The sequence below is a fragment of the Aulonocara stuartgranti genome, assembly GCF_965226115.1.
Source record: "Aulonocara stuartgranti genome assembly, chromosome: 4".
NCBI lineage: Eukaryota > Metazoa > Chordata > Actinopteri > Cichliformes > Cichlidae > Aulonocara > Aulonocara stuartgranti.
The window spans coordinates 7,760,649-7,776,452 of record NC_138942.1 but is presented as its reverse complement, the minus strand read 5'-3'; the positions used below and the strand labels follow the sequence as shown (position 1 = coordinate 7,776,452).

The 15,804-nt window shown below is 38.9% G+C and overlaps 2 protein-coding genes across 2 annotated transcripts; both read right to left on the bottom strand.

Annotated features, from left to right (window-relative positions):
• Window positions 1–96: 96 nt before the first annotated feature.
• LOC309705302 (alpha-2,8-sialyltransferase 8F-like) lies at window positions 97–15,126 on the bottom strand. Its single transcript, XM_082531036.1, has 7 exons — window positions 14,263–15,126; window positions 5,579–5,653; window positions 5,373–5,447; window positions 4,097–4,241; window positions 1,962–2,074; window positions 1,786–1,878; window positions 97–1,707 (listed from the first exon to the last, which is right to left on the bottom strand). The coding sequence occupies exons 1-7, from the start codon at window positions 14,361–14,363 to the stop codon at window positions 1,230–1,232; spliced, it is 1,080 nt and encodes a 359-aa protein (XP_082387162.1). The 5' UTR covers window positions 14,364–15,126; the 3' UTR covers window positions 97–1,229.
• LOC309705301 (uncharacterized protein) lies at window positions 9,148–10,922 on the bottom strand. The gene is made up of 3 exons (XM_082531035.1): window positions 10,387–10,922; window positions 9,925–10,241; window positions 9,148–9,716 (listed from the first exon to the last, which is right to left on the bottom strand). Exons 1-3 carry the CDS (start codon window positions 10,836–10,838, stop codon window positions 9,361–9,363), a joined length of 1,125 nt encoding a protein of 374 aa, XP_082387161.1. The 5' UTR covers window positions 10,839–10,922; the 3' UTR covers window positions 9,148–9,360.
• Window positions 15,127–15,804: the final 678 nt, after the last annotated feature.

The window sequence follows — 15,804 nt, the reverse complement described above, 5'->3', positions numbered from 1 at the left end:
GACAGCAAGTTTTTAAGCACTTGAGATACTAAATCTTCCAACTGAGACATCCAGATAAATCTTTCCCCACCTGGTTAGAGAAGTGAAAGGCGCCACACTTTTTGATATTTATGTATTCATTTGAATTTCATTTTCCTTTTATAACATACTGTTAAAAACAAAATATACAAATGTTCACAATATGTTGCCGTTGCTACAAGAGATGTCAGGTGTGATAATTCACAGCTTTATAATGCAGTGTTATGCTAAGAAACCTTGCATAATACTCCACGTAACTTGGCATGCACCTCACAAAACACGTAACTACACATCAGCGCCAATGTGTAGTTACACCAGAGGATACCCACAAAGGTCTAATGTCTCTTGTGGAGGCAAAAGCAGGACCTTAATGGCAGGAGGCATGTCATTTTAACATCGTGGCTTATTAGGGGCATTTCTGCATGACAAAAATCAATGCTAATACTTTAAAAATACCAGCCTAAAAGGCAACATTCCCACCTACATCAGACACACCTAAATACTGGTACAAATATTGCATAAGAAATTGTTCTGAACAGAGGTTTTCACTCTAAGTGCAAATTTTACAATTACATTTTTACATTTACAATTAACAATGAGATAAAAAGAACTTACACAACTAACATTTTACCAATAAATGTATGTTGCCACTTTGTGGCAGTAAGTTTTTTATCACCGTCTGGTCACTGCAGTGACGAAGCATAACACACATTTGTGTGATTTTATCAGGCACTACACATTCATTACCAGCTGGTACTAAAATACAAAGAGGTTAATAGTTTAAAAAATGTCAAAATAGGCCTTACATTCAGTGTATTCGTTTTCTTTCTAAAAAGCTTTTCAGCACGAACGTCTTCATGTAATGGAGGTATTTCAGAATATAAGGTGAGATCAATCTTTCATGAGGCACTAGACTGAGAGCAACTGCCTTACACAGGCATCAAACTGCATTAAAATCATTCCAGACTCCAAATGGAACATCTGTTTAATAAATAGGGTTAAAGAGGCACTCATCAGTGCAAATGTCTTGGTTGCTGGAAGGTAAGGAAGGTGTCTATGTGGCCATTTTCCATCTTTCCACTAACCAAAAATAATGTCTACATTTTCTTAAACACATATGAAATGAATTGAGTGTCTAACTTCATCCTGAGGCTATAGAGAAGGCACTTAATTCTGCACTTTGCTTCTGTGCTGTTGTCTATCCCTGGGAACTATTTTTCATCTGATTCACAGTCTCCCAGGTGAAGCCTGAGTACCCCTTCAGTGTGCAGCTGCAACAAGCGGTTAAATTCAGCTGGCATTGCATGAAAACTCGCTTTAGCTGGTTTGTCATCATAGTAGTGGTTAGTCAGGGTATAGAGGCCATATGGGTGATTACTAAAGGGCCAGAATCCATACAGATGCACATTTTCACACAATTCCAGGGCCATGCTAACCATAATTAATCCAGTGCTGAGCCGCCTTTCTTTCAGGCCTTCAGAGCTCCAGAATTGAGCCAGACTGTCAAGGTACTGAGGGTTAAAGAAAACAGGTCGAATAGGGCTTTTAAAGTCCTCTATTGTATATGCAACTCGCTGACACACAGCAGTATTTATACCAAAGGAGAAGGCAGGAAGGAGCAGCAGAGAGTTGCCGTACTTGCGAAGACTCTCCACGAATGGAAGGCGGCGTCCCACCAGGGAGCCATACCTGTGCAAAAGAAATAGCTGACTTTGAGCAACAACTCATAAGTAATGTGAGGTGGCAGCAACTTTTTTTCTTGCTTACCTCTGTGTGAAGATGCTTGGATTTGCTGTCACAAGGCTAGTTTTGCTGCCAACATCTTTCTCATATCCATTTTCCAAAGGAGGTAAGTTGCACCTGAACAAACAAAAAAGTAGACACAGGAATGGTTATGTGGAATTTCCACTCTGAATTTGGTCTACATTGGACACTTTTCTCACCTGATAACAAAGTCAGCTGAATCAATCATTTTTCCACAGCTGCTGTCAGACAGGATCCCACCATTCCCAACTACTGAACAAGTGTCCCATTTCTTACTTGAAAAAGGATTCTCCTGGAATAGACAGCGACAAATAAGGCATTATAAAAAAAACATTTACCATTGTTGCTGATGTCAAATGTTGAAGCAAAAAGGATTTATATATAATCTTTCCTCTTCAATTCACACGTTTTCTGTCAATTTAAACTGATACTGAACTAAATCAGCATTTGTTGCTTTGCTGGTTGAGATGCTACTATATCACCTTAGCTTTTGTGGTTTGGTAGCTTACATATTTTTATATCTCTCATTCTGGATTTGACTTTATTTTTGAAACACTTCATAACAACTGACCGAATTGCAGTCGAAACAGAGTAATTAAAATGTTTAAAAAAAAATAAGATAACAAGAACAGAAGAATAAATCAGTACAGGTACAAACAAAGAGCAAGAGGTTAAACACAGATAACAACTCACACTGGGTTAAAAGCCAAGGAGAAAAGCTGTGTTCTTAAATGATTTTTAAAAACAGCAAGAGATGGAGCCTGCCTGGCAGCTCATTCCACATTTTAGGAGGCAAAACTGCAAAGGCTGTGCCTCCTCTGGATTTACAAAATGTCTACGGGACAATCAAAAGCATTTGGTTATCTGATGTAAGAGCGTGAAGGCATGTAAAGGTGAAGCAGCTCAGACAAATAAGAAGGGGCAAGACCATTAAGACACTTAAAAACAAATAAAAGAATTTGAAATGGATGAAATGACTGCATGTCTGTTATTACTATGCAGTTTTTCTGCTTCTCCTTTTTTTATACTGGTGTATACTTTATAGAGCTGGGCGATATATCGAGTTTTTAAAACATATCGATATATTTTTATACGAGATATAAGATGTGACAATATCCTTTATATCGATATAGTCTATGTTACGTTATAATTATAGTTGTGGAGCCGCAAGTTTGCCTCTCTTTCGTCCACTTTTGTCTCTACGCAACGTTACTCCGCCTCGCCTTCACTGAAGACAACTCCCCCTCCTACCCCATCGCTTCACGTGCAGGCAGCGACAAGACGGACACGGCAAATCTCCGTTAACGAGTTACTGCGCATCGCCCCATGCGTGGGGCTGGACGGCGTCAACGTGCTAACGAGCTAAACATGCTAACGAGCTAACCGCGCTAACGAGCTAACCGCGCTAACCCTAAAATCCTTTCATTCTCTCAAAAGTTGATAGCGCGCCTTATGTATGAATTCTGGTTGTGCTTGGTGGCCGCGAACCGATTTTATGTGGTACACGGCGTTCAGCAATCTGTCAAAAATGTTTGAGTACGACTTTGGTAAGCTACGGAGCTGCACCGCTTGATAGATTGTCGGCGCATTACGGCTACCGAGGAGCTTCGCGGAGTGATACGTACTGTGCATCAACGTAATATTACCGTATTGTGTGTGTATAAGGACCATAAATGGCACCTGTAAGAGACGTGGTTATGAAGCGGATTTCAAACTCCAGGCTATCAGTCACACAGTAAAACTTGGGAACAGAGCAGCTGTAAAATCTGTCTGTCTTTGTTATTACGCTCAGCGTCTTTTAGTTTACATTTTGACTGCACAATTGTGAGCTCTTTGTTTAGCACAAAAACAACCTTGTTTTCTTTTATTTATGGAGCATTATTATTTAATGAATGCTCATAATTTAATTTTGAGTAATTTTTCATGTACATCTGTGCTGTATGTTAATAAAAGTGCCTGTGTGACATCTGGGACACAGCTTTGACTAAGAACTCTTTTTGTTCTTACTTTATGGCTTAAAAAAATATCGAGATATATATCTTATATCGCCATCCAGCTAAAAAATATCGAGATATGAATTTTGGGTCATATCGCCCAGCCCTAATACTTTATACTTAGTTTGTATCCGTTTGAGGGGGTGTAGCATTTAAGTTCCTGTTTGTAATACTTCTAAAAACATGTTTTTAAAAGTGATGGTGCATTACTTACATATGGCTGTGTATGTATTTACATAAGCAAGCCCCAGCCCCTCCCGCCTCTCTCACACACACACACACAAACAAACAAACAAACAAACAAAAACAAAAAACCCTACCTTTGTAAAAATGCTGAACAGCTCTTTGTTCACCTGTAGAGTCCTCTTCTTTTCCCCATCATAAACGAGCTTCAACCCCACTGGAGTGTTATTCTTGGTAATGATTGCTTTGTCAATGCCATTGCACTTAAGTCTCAGATCAGTTCTGGGGAATATAAAACACTTTGTTGACACAGGCTAGCTATTTACCAGACAAACCGGTTCGCAGTTATTAACTGGGAACAGAAATATTGCTTTTCTCAAAATACAAGCTATCTGGATTGTCATATACGGTAATTTCATATTATGCAGTAAATTAGAAGAATATTTTAGGAAATAACATTAGTTTATTAAAAACATGACAATGGTTGGATCTCGAATAAAAATAAATTTTAATGCCATTATAAGAAATGCATATTAGCCATGTGTCTGAAAGCCTGTGTGACATCTAAGAAAACTGTCAATATTTAAAGTTGATGCTTGTTTAATTTATACTAACAGACATTGCCAATCTAAATGAAACCACTGCTATCGGTCCCTTAACGTAATGCCAAGGAATACCATTTCTTTAATGCTTTTGATTCTCTTCATGTTCATTGACGTGTTCAGTGAAATAGTTCAGTGTGAATAAATAGACAGAGAGAGATGAGACATCAGTACACCCACAGGGCAGGAGAGCATACAACAGGTGAGTGAGGGGAGGAACAAACATTGATCAATATAAAGTTAAACAGGAAAAGGTTAAAAATAAAATAAAAGAGCAGTGTATTACAACACAGTTAGCTTTAGTAATCGGTATAAAAAAATCTTTCTTTCAGCTGTAGGTAACAAATACAACAACAACTCCTGTTAATGTTTTATGCAGCTCGAGCTAATAGAAAGTCTCAGTCACATAGTCTTAAAGAGATATTTACCCACATGGTAAATATCTCAAGTATTCTTTGTTGTGCCTACAGAGATATTATGTCAAAGTCATCGTCCCTCATTGCAGGGCTCCTTTGGTTTAAGCTACTGGCTCACTGACTCCTACATGAGGCTGATGACACCTGATACCTGATAGGCTGATACCTCAATCAAATCTTTGCATAAAAAAATCCTGTTATCGATACACTATTTGAATATATTGTGGTAGGGATCATATTATGCTTGCAGAGCTCATCTGTGACTTTAATTTTATTTTATTTTTAATTAAAAATTTACTCGAGCAGACACACACACTCCTATTTAGTAAAACATTTTACTTTGATCTGTAATTTCTATAGAAAAAAATTGGAAGTGTTTGCAAATTGGTTCTTACCTGAATTTTAAGTATTTCTCCTCCTGCTTCTTCCAGGTTTGATTGTAACGCTCTTGTACCTTGCTAATGATTTCCCTGTGAAACACACAAACACACAGTCAACAGAATCATATCTGCACAGCTGACTTTGCACAGCTCATTTTTGACGATGGCATAAACAAAGAGGTTTCTCAGGGAAATTCTGAGACTGTTATGTTTTCTCTCACTTGCAGCCTTTGCAAATTTCTGAGGGCTTTGCGGCATGTTTCTTTTGAGAAGCTGGTTGGTGAGGCTTCACATGTCTGCAAAAAAACACAAACAAACAACAAAAACAAAGAAAACTGGTCAGATTAAGTAATACAGATCAGGAAAATGCAGAAAAAAGAGATGACATATTATAACAGCATTTCATTGTTGTTGTCAGTTGTTCACACATCCTGGTGTGAACAACTTAGTGATTCAGAGTGACAGTGACAGTCAGTGTCAAGCACTGTACTTAAAACTTGCTTGTTGTCCTTTTTTTCCAGTTTGTGCAACTAAATAATTATAATACGTAATATAATATAATTATATTACATCATATCACAGCAACTGTTCCTAATTTTTACTCAACTAAACTGATCCGACAACTTAAGTAATTATTTACAAAGGACAGTTGGACTGAATGATATGTTATCCTGGCTGTTATCCTTCCAACCTCCATAAAGATTAAATAATCTTGCATGCAATTGGTGTTCATGACTTAAACACTTCTTCGTGCAAATGATAGCCTCAGTTTCCTGTTCCTAGCTGGCAGCAGTGACAGTGTGTGGTCACCTGCTGCTGTAGCCCACCTGCTTCAAGGTTCAATATGCTGTAAGGAACCTTGGAGTCATTTTTGACCAAGACATGTCCTTCAATGCACATATTAAACAAATATGTAAATATGTAATATGCTTTCTTCCATTTGCACAACATCTCTAAAATTAGAAATATCCTGTCTCACAGTTACGCTGAAAAACTAGTTCGTGCATTTATTACTTCCAGGCTGGACGACTGCAATTCATTATTATCAGGATGTCCTAAAACCTCCCTGAAAAGCCTTCAGTTAATCCAAAATGCTACAGCAAGAGTTACTGACAGGGACTAGAAAGAGAGAGCATATTTCTCCTATATTGGCTTCCCTTCATTGGCTCCCTGTTAAATCCAGAATTGAATTCAAAATCCTGCTCCTCACATACAAGGTCTTAAATAATCAGGCACCATCTTATCTTAATGACATTGTGGTACCATATCACCCCAGTAGAGCACTTCGTTCTTGCACTGCAGGCTTACTTGTTGTTCCTAGAGTATTTAAAAGTACACAATATCTCCACTTTCAAGATTAGGCTTAAAACTTTCCTTTTTGCTAAAGCATATAGTTAGGGCTGGACCAGGTGACCCTGAATCCTCCCTTAGTTATGCTGCAATAGGCATAAGCTGTTGGGGGATTCCCATGATGCATTGAGTTTTTCCTTTTCAGTCACCTTTTTCACTCACTATGTGTTAACAGACCTCTCTGCATTGAATCGTACTTGTTATTAATCTCTGGCTCTCTTCCACAGCATGTTTTTATCCTGTTTTCCTTCTCTCACCCCAACCAGTCACAGCAGATGGCCCCGCCCCTCCCTCATCCTGGTTCTGCCGGAGGTTTCTTCCTGTTAAAAGGGAGTTTTTCCTTCCCACTGTCGCCAAAGTGCTTGCTCATAGGGGGTCATATGATTGTTGGGTTTTTCTCTGTATGTATTATTGTAGGGTCTACCTTAAAATATAAAGCGCCTTGAGACGAGTGTTGTTGTGATTTGGCGCTATATAAATAAAATTTAATTTAATTTAATCTTCAGTGTACCCTTTCAAATAAAGATGTCTATAGCAAATACTTCAGCTTCTACACCTCTTTTCAGAAGATAGTTCTGCTTCTGCTTTTTTCAGCAGAAAATTTCCGCTACACAACATTCTCATTGCATTCTCACAGGAAATGCAACTTTTTCTAGTTTTTACTATTACTATTGTTGTTGTTGTTGTTGTTAAATAATGATAAAAAGAAACATTTTATTGCTATTAATAGTAGCTATGTGATATTATATCAAGACTTATGTTTGGATAGGGTTTAAAATATTTAGTTTAATGAATCAAAACTAATTCAGTCCTACCTAAGTGGTAAAACGGAATATACACAATAATGCAACAGCCATCATATACAGCACACCATATCTATGTCAATCTTTGACAGGGGTGCGTTGGTCTAAATAAGGCTTGCTATTCAAATAATAAATAAATAAAGCAATGCATATTTACATTTACAAATTTAGCCACAGTTATAAAACTATAGAATTATCTGTCTTAGATTGCAGAAAATTTGTTTTGCAAGCTGATCGATGAATATCTTTCATTTCATAGAGACTTGGGGGGTATTTCTCAAAGTCTGTCCTGCTTAAGCTCAATGTATGTCTCAGTCCGGGGGTTACGACTGCTGCAGAAGGATCGAACTAGAGTGAAATGAATTAAACTGAGCAATGAATACAAAACTGCATGAATTAGTGTAACTTACAGTTTAAGTGTATCAGCAGAATTCAGCTAAAGGGCCACAGTAACTTTCCTGGGCGAGCCTGGACTCCCGAGGTCCTTAACCCTTACGCTGTCTCACTCAACAGCCTAATATCTAAATGTAGCTTTAATACAAGAATTTTATCATGTCTTTTTCAACACTTAACACCTTTTAATTTTCATATTTCAAAAGGTTATTACATTTTCATATTTCAGATTTGAGGTATATTTCTTCAGCTCCAAAAAGGCTGAATATATTATTTAAATATCTAGGCTACAGGTCCATATGTCCCCAAACCTTGACCCCAAAACGCTGGCAGTCGCATTATTTATCAGAAAACATCATAACAGAAATACTGAAAAAGTCCTTTACTTTTGACACTTTAGCTTCACTTTAAGGAAATGTGCTTAAGTGTGCTTATGGCACACTTATTACTATTTGGCAGATTTATTATTGTTATTATTATTATTACCGTTATTCCCACCCCATGCAGCAGACTGTGACAGCACTGAGCAGCTCCTTCAGTGGGAGACTGCGGCACCCACGGTGTGGGACGGAGAGATTTCACAGGTCTTTCCTCCCCACTGCTGTCAGACTCCACAATAAAGACTTTAACTGATCAAACGCACACATCCACACATGTGCAATAACACTAAGTGCAATAATCTTTTCTGGCATCGTTGTTTTTTTACTCAGTTGTATATAGCATTTGTATTCTATTTTTATCTTATTGTATATTTTTTTCTACTGTATATAATATTTTATTTTATTCTATTCTGTACAGTTGTGTACTGTATTTATTCTTATTGTATTCTAATTTTTGCTTCATAACTTTTGCACTGTCCACTTCCTGCTGTGACAAAACAAATTTCCAACATGTGGGAATAATAAAGGTTATCTTATCTTATCTTATTCCGCTTAAAATTTTGATCACGCCCCACAGCTTTGAGACAACCCCCATATTTATTATACCGTTTCATACAGCTCGATAGGGAATGGTGTGCTATGGGCAGAGGTGGAAAGAGTACTCAAAATTTGTACTCAAGTACAAGTACTGTTACACTGGTTAAATTGTACTCAATTACAAGTAAAAGTACTGGTGTTAAAAAAATACTTGAGTAAAAGTACAAAGTACTGTTCTCAAAAACTACTCAGAGTATTAATTACTTTTTAACAGACTGATGTTTTATTCTGTTGTCAATAGCAGGCATTCAACTTGATTCACCAGTATAAATATTTATGTTCAAAGCACATTTTTCAGATGAACAAGGTATAGAAAGGTAACTTGTTTTGTAAATAAATGTAGATATAAAAGGAGGAATTTTGTTTGTTAAAACAATGACAAAAATGTTTCTGAACATGCGTAGAACCATTTAAACTTTTCCCCATACACTGAACAACAGGCAGGTAAGTGTCTTAAAGTCTTAGCATTTCTTTCACACTTTACTTTCTGAACCTTTTGTTCAGTTTCAGCAAGAGCTGGTTTTCTAAATTAACAGAGGCAATCCGACTTCGTTTGGCAGTGAAGAGTAGACCAGCACAGCTAAAAAGTCGTTCACACGCAGCAGAAGCAGGCAGAGCTGTGTTCAGTTTAAGAGAGAGGTTTTTGATGGCTGAGAAGGAGTGCAGCAGCTCCATGGTGTCTGTGGCACAAGCAAGATAACCATCAAGCTCAACTGCACTTTGCAGCCTTCTGGAGATTGGTCTGGAGAAGAATTCATCTTCATCAGATGACTCTCTTTGCTGATCCTCACTCTCATGCTCTGTCGTTTCAAGATGTTGTTTGATGTATGTCAAGGCTGTAATTGCAAGTAGATAACACAATTTTGTTATTTAAATTTCAGTGATTATTCCTGAACACAAATTTAAAATCGGCAAATTCTCAAAAAGGATTGTTTAGTATTCAGGACAGACCATCAATAACTTACAATGTATTAGGTGAAATACTCACTTAAGCATGTGTTCAAATGTAAAAATACACAAAAATGGGATCACATGAATCCTTACCAGCCTCTGTTACATCTGCTCTGTCAGTCCAGGAAGTCTTGAACTTGGGTAAGAGGACTGCAGCTGCAGCCAACTCTGGATCCTCCATCATCGCTCCAAAACGCTTTTGAAGGCCATTTTGCAGGGCTCTGATGAGTGGCACGCATGTCTTGCTTGATGTCTCCAGCCTGCTAAGTTTGGACAGTAGTTGTTGGATTACTGGCAGGAGCCATCCCATAAAGGAAGTGGACTCAGACTGAAGGATGTTTGAAGCTTTCACCAGTGGCTTCATGGTGGTACAGTACTCCCTTAGGAATGCAACTTCTGCAGGACTCAACCTGTAAGACACAACAACAAAACCCACCATGACTATAATAGGGATCTTCTGATTTAATATTAAGAGTCTGCTCACGTTTTTAACCATCCATTAAGGACAATTCACAAAATTTGAAACCATATTGGTAGGTGTCCAATTTTACTCACATTTTCACCTTGAACTCCTCACAAATGCTCCTGATGGCATCTTCCCCCTTCTCATCAATGATGCGTATTATCCTTTCAATGGCAAGGTAGGTTGAATTCCATCGTGTTGCATTGGGACGAATGATCTGTAGCTCACACTTGTCCTCTACCACTTCATTAGCCAAATGAGATCGGCCAGTTTTGTTCCAAATGGCCTGGCATTTTGCAAAGGTTGCACGGGAGAGCCTCTTGTAGGTTTCATTCATGCTCTCTGCTAGGGCAGCATCAGTTGTTGCCACAAGGTTTAGCAGGTGACATGCACATCGCTGATGAGGCGGAAGTTGATACTCCAAACCAGAGTCTTCATCAAGAATTGCACTTGCCTCATGGTAGTCCCTATGGTCAGTCAGGTCAATAATTTCTGGGTCTGCTTCATCTTCAGCTTCATCTGCATCATTTTGTGCCCCAAACATGTGGAAGGCCTTGACAAAGTTGGATCCACTATCAGTTGTGGTTCTTACAACTTTGCCTCTAATCTTGTATTGGCAATGGATATCATCAAGCACACCAGCAAGCATGTCAAATGTGTGAGACCCTCTCAATCTTTTGCATGCTAGTGCTGCAGATCTTCTTTCCAGGGACGCTTCCTCTATCCAATGGCATGTGACTCCAAGGTAACTTTTCTGATGAGCTGACCAACAATCAGTAGTGGTAGCAACAAATTTGACTTTATCCAATGCTGCAACCAAAGTCATCTTCATGTGATCAGCAGCTTCACAGATTCTGGCACGGACAGTGGGTCTGGAGATGACTTTGGCTTGAGGTTGTAATGTGGTAACCAATTCTTTGAAAGATGGCTGTTCTACCACTGCAAATGGCTGTAGACCCTCACATATGAAATTGATGACAAGCTTGTCAACAGTTGCTTGTGGAACATGTTTGTTTGCAGCTCTCAACATCAGGTCTGGTAACTTGGCTTGTGTATTTGCTGAGAGCTTGTTTGGTGTGGCTGTGGTCTTTCGCTGTCGAGATGTTGATGCCACAGTGATATTGTACTGCTCAGTCTTCGATGGATGTTTCCTCTGTAGAGATAAATATTATCATACGTCAGGTTCATACATTACTTCATAACATCACTGTGATTAACACTAAAAGAAAACACATTTTTAAAACATTATTCAACTAGACTTGAGCTAATCTTTGATTGTTGAGCATAGTATAAAAGAGTGGTGAATTGGTCAAATTTTGCAGATATATTGCTGTATTTATTCACAAGTGTAAACCAATTTTGAACGATCATTGCAAAAAACATGAATTTCTGTATACATTCTAAGTTCTGTAATATGTATACTATCTGTAAAAAGAGTATCGACCAATGTATCAGTATCTAAATTTTTAACTCCTTTTTATCAGTATCACCCTAAAGTTTTCAGTATTAGTCAGGTCCTAAAAATACTAAGAGAGCAAAATATGTGTATCTAGCAAATCTAATTTAAGAAAAGGGATCACATACACAAAAATGCTGCCCATACAGCTAACAAATAAAACCAATCCACATTATGTTCTTTAAAAAAAGATATCATATTGGGAAACATATAACCCTACTGATTAAGAGCCATGTCACTATGATAGACCTATATCAGGCCAATGATACTGATCAACTGATCCATCAATCGGGCTCTGGTACATGTCAGCTGAGAGCTGGAAGATTAATTTGAGATGCAGCTCAGCACTGTGTTCAAGTTTATTTGTTTTTTTGTTTGTTTGTTTTTTTAAATAGGCCAGCTGATTGTAGGCCTGTGAGTTTTAAATGACTACAAGTTTAATTTATTGTAATGACGGTGGTTATCCAAATAATAAGCTAAAACATTCCTACGAATTGTAGCTCAATTATGCATGCACACACGCACATTAGCTAGCTCCGTCTTATTTTAATATCAGGCTAACCAATGGCGGTGACAATATCTTAGCCAAACTAGTAACCTTAACACACATGAAAAATAAGAAAGCAATATCATACACGTATAGTTGTAAAACCTCTTACCTCAATGTGTTTTTTTAGATTAGATGCTGAAGTCTTGTAAGCTGAAATGACTGTAGAGGTCAAACAAAGTTTGCACTGCATCTGGACGCTGTCTCCTTTTCTTCCTCTGTACACGAAAAATTCCTCCAGGTATAGCCACGGGCACGCGTCCTCCGTCTTTTCTACGTCGTTTTCATGGTTGACAGTGTTGTCCTCTGTCTCCATTTTGGCTTCTTTGTCTCCAAATCTTTCGTCTATAAAGTAGTTTATACTCCACCATTTAGCACCTCCAGACACCTGTGCCTGCTGCTGCAGCGGAGTTTATTCTTTGCTTACGTCTTAAATTGGCGCGGTTGCGATTGCACGGCCTTATTGGCTGCAAAAATGCAGACGAAAGGTTTGAATATTAATTCAAATTGTGGGCGTACTCAGTAGTGACTTTTGATTTTATAAGTAGCGAAGTAGATTACATGGTGTAAGTTGTACTCAAGTATGAGTAAAATTACACACTTGAAAAATTACTCGTAAAAGTACAAGTACCCAAAAAATGTACTTAATTACAGTAACGTGAGTATTTGTAATTCGTTACTTCCACCCCTGGCTATGGGAAAGGGCCTGAAAAAAGGTCCCAACCCAGGCCACTTTGAAGGTCCACCGCTCGGCCATACTTTGTCATAGAAACATCATTTAAACTTCTACAGGTCACAAGACTTTGGACTTTTATTGACCAAATCCATGTTGTGAGTCTGGAGAATAATTTGAAAAAAAGGTCTTTCTCTTCCTTTCCCACCCAAACCGTTTGCCCTACATGTATAATTTATACATCAAAACGTAGCTATCGTTGTCTACTTTCATCCAGTGTCTTCCTCACTGAGATCATATTTACGGTTTTCACACAAATGCCATCAAAGCGCAGCCTCCTCCCTCTCTGTCCCCATAGACGGCCATTCTAAACCTGCTCTCAATTTTCGGTTCAAATTTAACATCAGAGCGTGTCTTTACACTGTCACCACGTCAGTATAATACACTCTACAGGCATGGAAATTTATTATGTTGTAGTCTGGAAGTTCCTACCACTCACAGTGAAAGAATCTTTGTGATCGGACCTACAGTTTTCTCTTGGGAACAATTTGTTTCAGAGTTTAATTCCTGTTTGCCGTTCTCTGTGTTTGACCCCAAATGCAGTGTGTGTGTGTCCCAGCGCCTCCTGCCACTCACACGAGTTACTATAGCAACCAGCCTTAACAGCTATGAACTGATGACTTTTTAAAACTCAACAGTTTTTTCCTCCAACCACATAGATCCTGTCTTCTGACAACTACCTTTGTTAATATGAGCTCAAAACATACTCTGACGAGTAAAATTAAGTGCAAAACCGTCATACCATTGTGAATGTAACCTACAAGCATACTTTAACAGCAAAAATTAAGTGGCAGATCACCCTACCTTTGTTAATAAGCGCTAGAAACACACTCTGACGGGTACAATTAAGTTCCAAGCCATGCTACTTTTGTGAATGTGACCTACAAGCATACTTAAACCGGTAAAATGAAGTGGCAAACCGTCCTGGCTTTATGGATATGAGCTACAAGCATACTCTGATGGCCAAAAGTGGCAAACCGTCAAACCTACTTAAATTTATGCTGGAATTACTCTGTGACAGCAGAAATGTGCATAAACTACTTACGGTAGGACGTTTTGCCAAAGTAGGATGGTTTATCAGAACACCGGCATAGGCACAATTAAAGTTTCTTCAGAAATGTTCGCTTTCTAGTTTCACATCTTTGTTGCTACTTTTATACGGTGAGCACAATCGTTCTTCCACAGCCTCTTTAGTTTTTGCTCTCTAGGCACAAATGTAGTTATGCACTCACTTGCCGTCCGACTTGTACCAGATGAGAGTGGTCATCAGGCTCCCCAGACAGACGAGAGTGATCATGAGAGACAAGAAAGACTTCGAGAGCTGTCCCCTCATACCTCTCCCCTCCTGTTAGTCTTTCCCTTTAGAGGCCCACCTTTGTCTCTCTCCCTCTCTTCCTCCTTGTCCTGCTTTTACCTTGCGCAACACGCGCTTGTTTTATCTACCCTGTCCCGTTGCCTATGTTCTCATATTTCCAAACTCGGTTTGCACTGCCACGAAGTACTTCACAAGCACACACGCCGGCTCAGTGAAGGCTGTTAATCTTTTTCCTCATGCCTGTCTGCTGTTTTACGCACTCATCACTCCCGCCTCCCTCGCTCACTCTCTTCCTGTCTCATTTGCCTCTGTGGTTCAAATCCCTCCTCGATAAATTAAGCACCAGAAATTCAGTCATTTCTCTCTGTCTAGTATGATTTCTTTTCCGCCAGACTGGTCGAGACAAGTTTGAGCCCCTGTGCGCACTTCTGTTACTCTTGTTTCCTCTCGTTACACTTTGGTGGCAGTCAGCCGAGATGAAACCGATAGAACGTTCCTCCACATCCCTCTTAAATTCTCGCCACTTCTGCTTTGCTCGTCCGTTTCTTTATGTTGTCGCGCACCTTTTTTGTCATTTGCTCACACGATGAAAGTCCGCCATTTCTTCTCAACTACAGCTCTGTTTTAGCCCCATTCTCTCGGGCTTCTGTGTGTACTTTCCCCTCCCTCTGCCCACATTGGCTAAACCCCTCTCCCCTCTGCACTAAAAGCACGTAGTAACATGAGTGCCCTGTACTGAATTAGCTCACAGTTGTCTCTTGACTCGGCTGGTTCGTGTGTTGGTGAGTGTGTGTGTGATAAGAAAAACGTTCAAAATCAATGAGAGTCAGAGGAGGCAGGAGCCTATGATCGCCCCTCCAATCAGAGGGGCTCTTAAAACCTACCAAACTCTTATTAACGCACACAAAAGCTTCTTTGATTCGCGTGTGAAACTTTGCAAGCTTACAGCTGGTCTTTCTCTATGTAACTAACAGCTGGAAAAAATGAGAGAAAGAGGAAGCCATAATTTCTAACTTTTTCTATGTTGCCAATTGTGTGGTGGAAGTGGAATTAAATTCTTGGAGTAAATCATAATGAGGATTATGTTAAACTACATTTATGGGAATTTTTTTTCACAATAAATAACCATAAACAGATGGTTACTCCCACACTAATTCCAGTTGTCAGTGGTAAATTTCTTTCTCTCTCTCTCTCTTTCTTTGCAATAAAGGCATAATTCCTACATGCTATGGGATACCAGTTGTATATCACAGCAACTTCACTTTAAGTTTTTTAAGTTCTTTGGAGTTTTGCATCCATGTTTATTATAAGGCGTTTTCTGTTTGGTTTCAGCTGCAGCTCATAGGAGATGATGTCATTTCCACTCAAACACCCCATTAGCTATTTAAGCACATTAAACATTCATAATGTTTTAACAGAGGAGTTTTCCTCAGCCTTATGCAGTCCTGTGCGTGTAAGA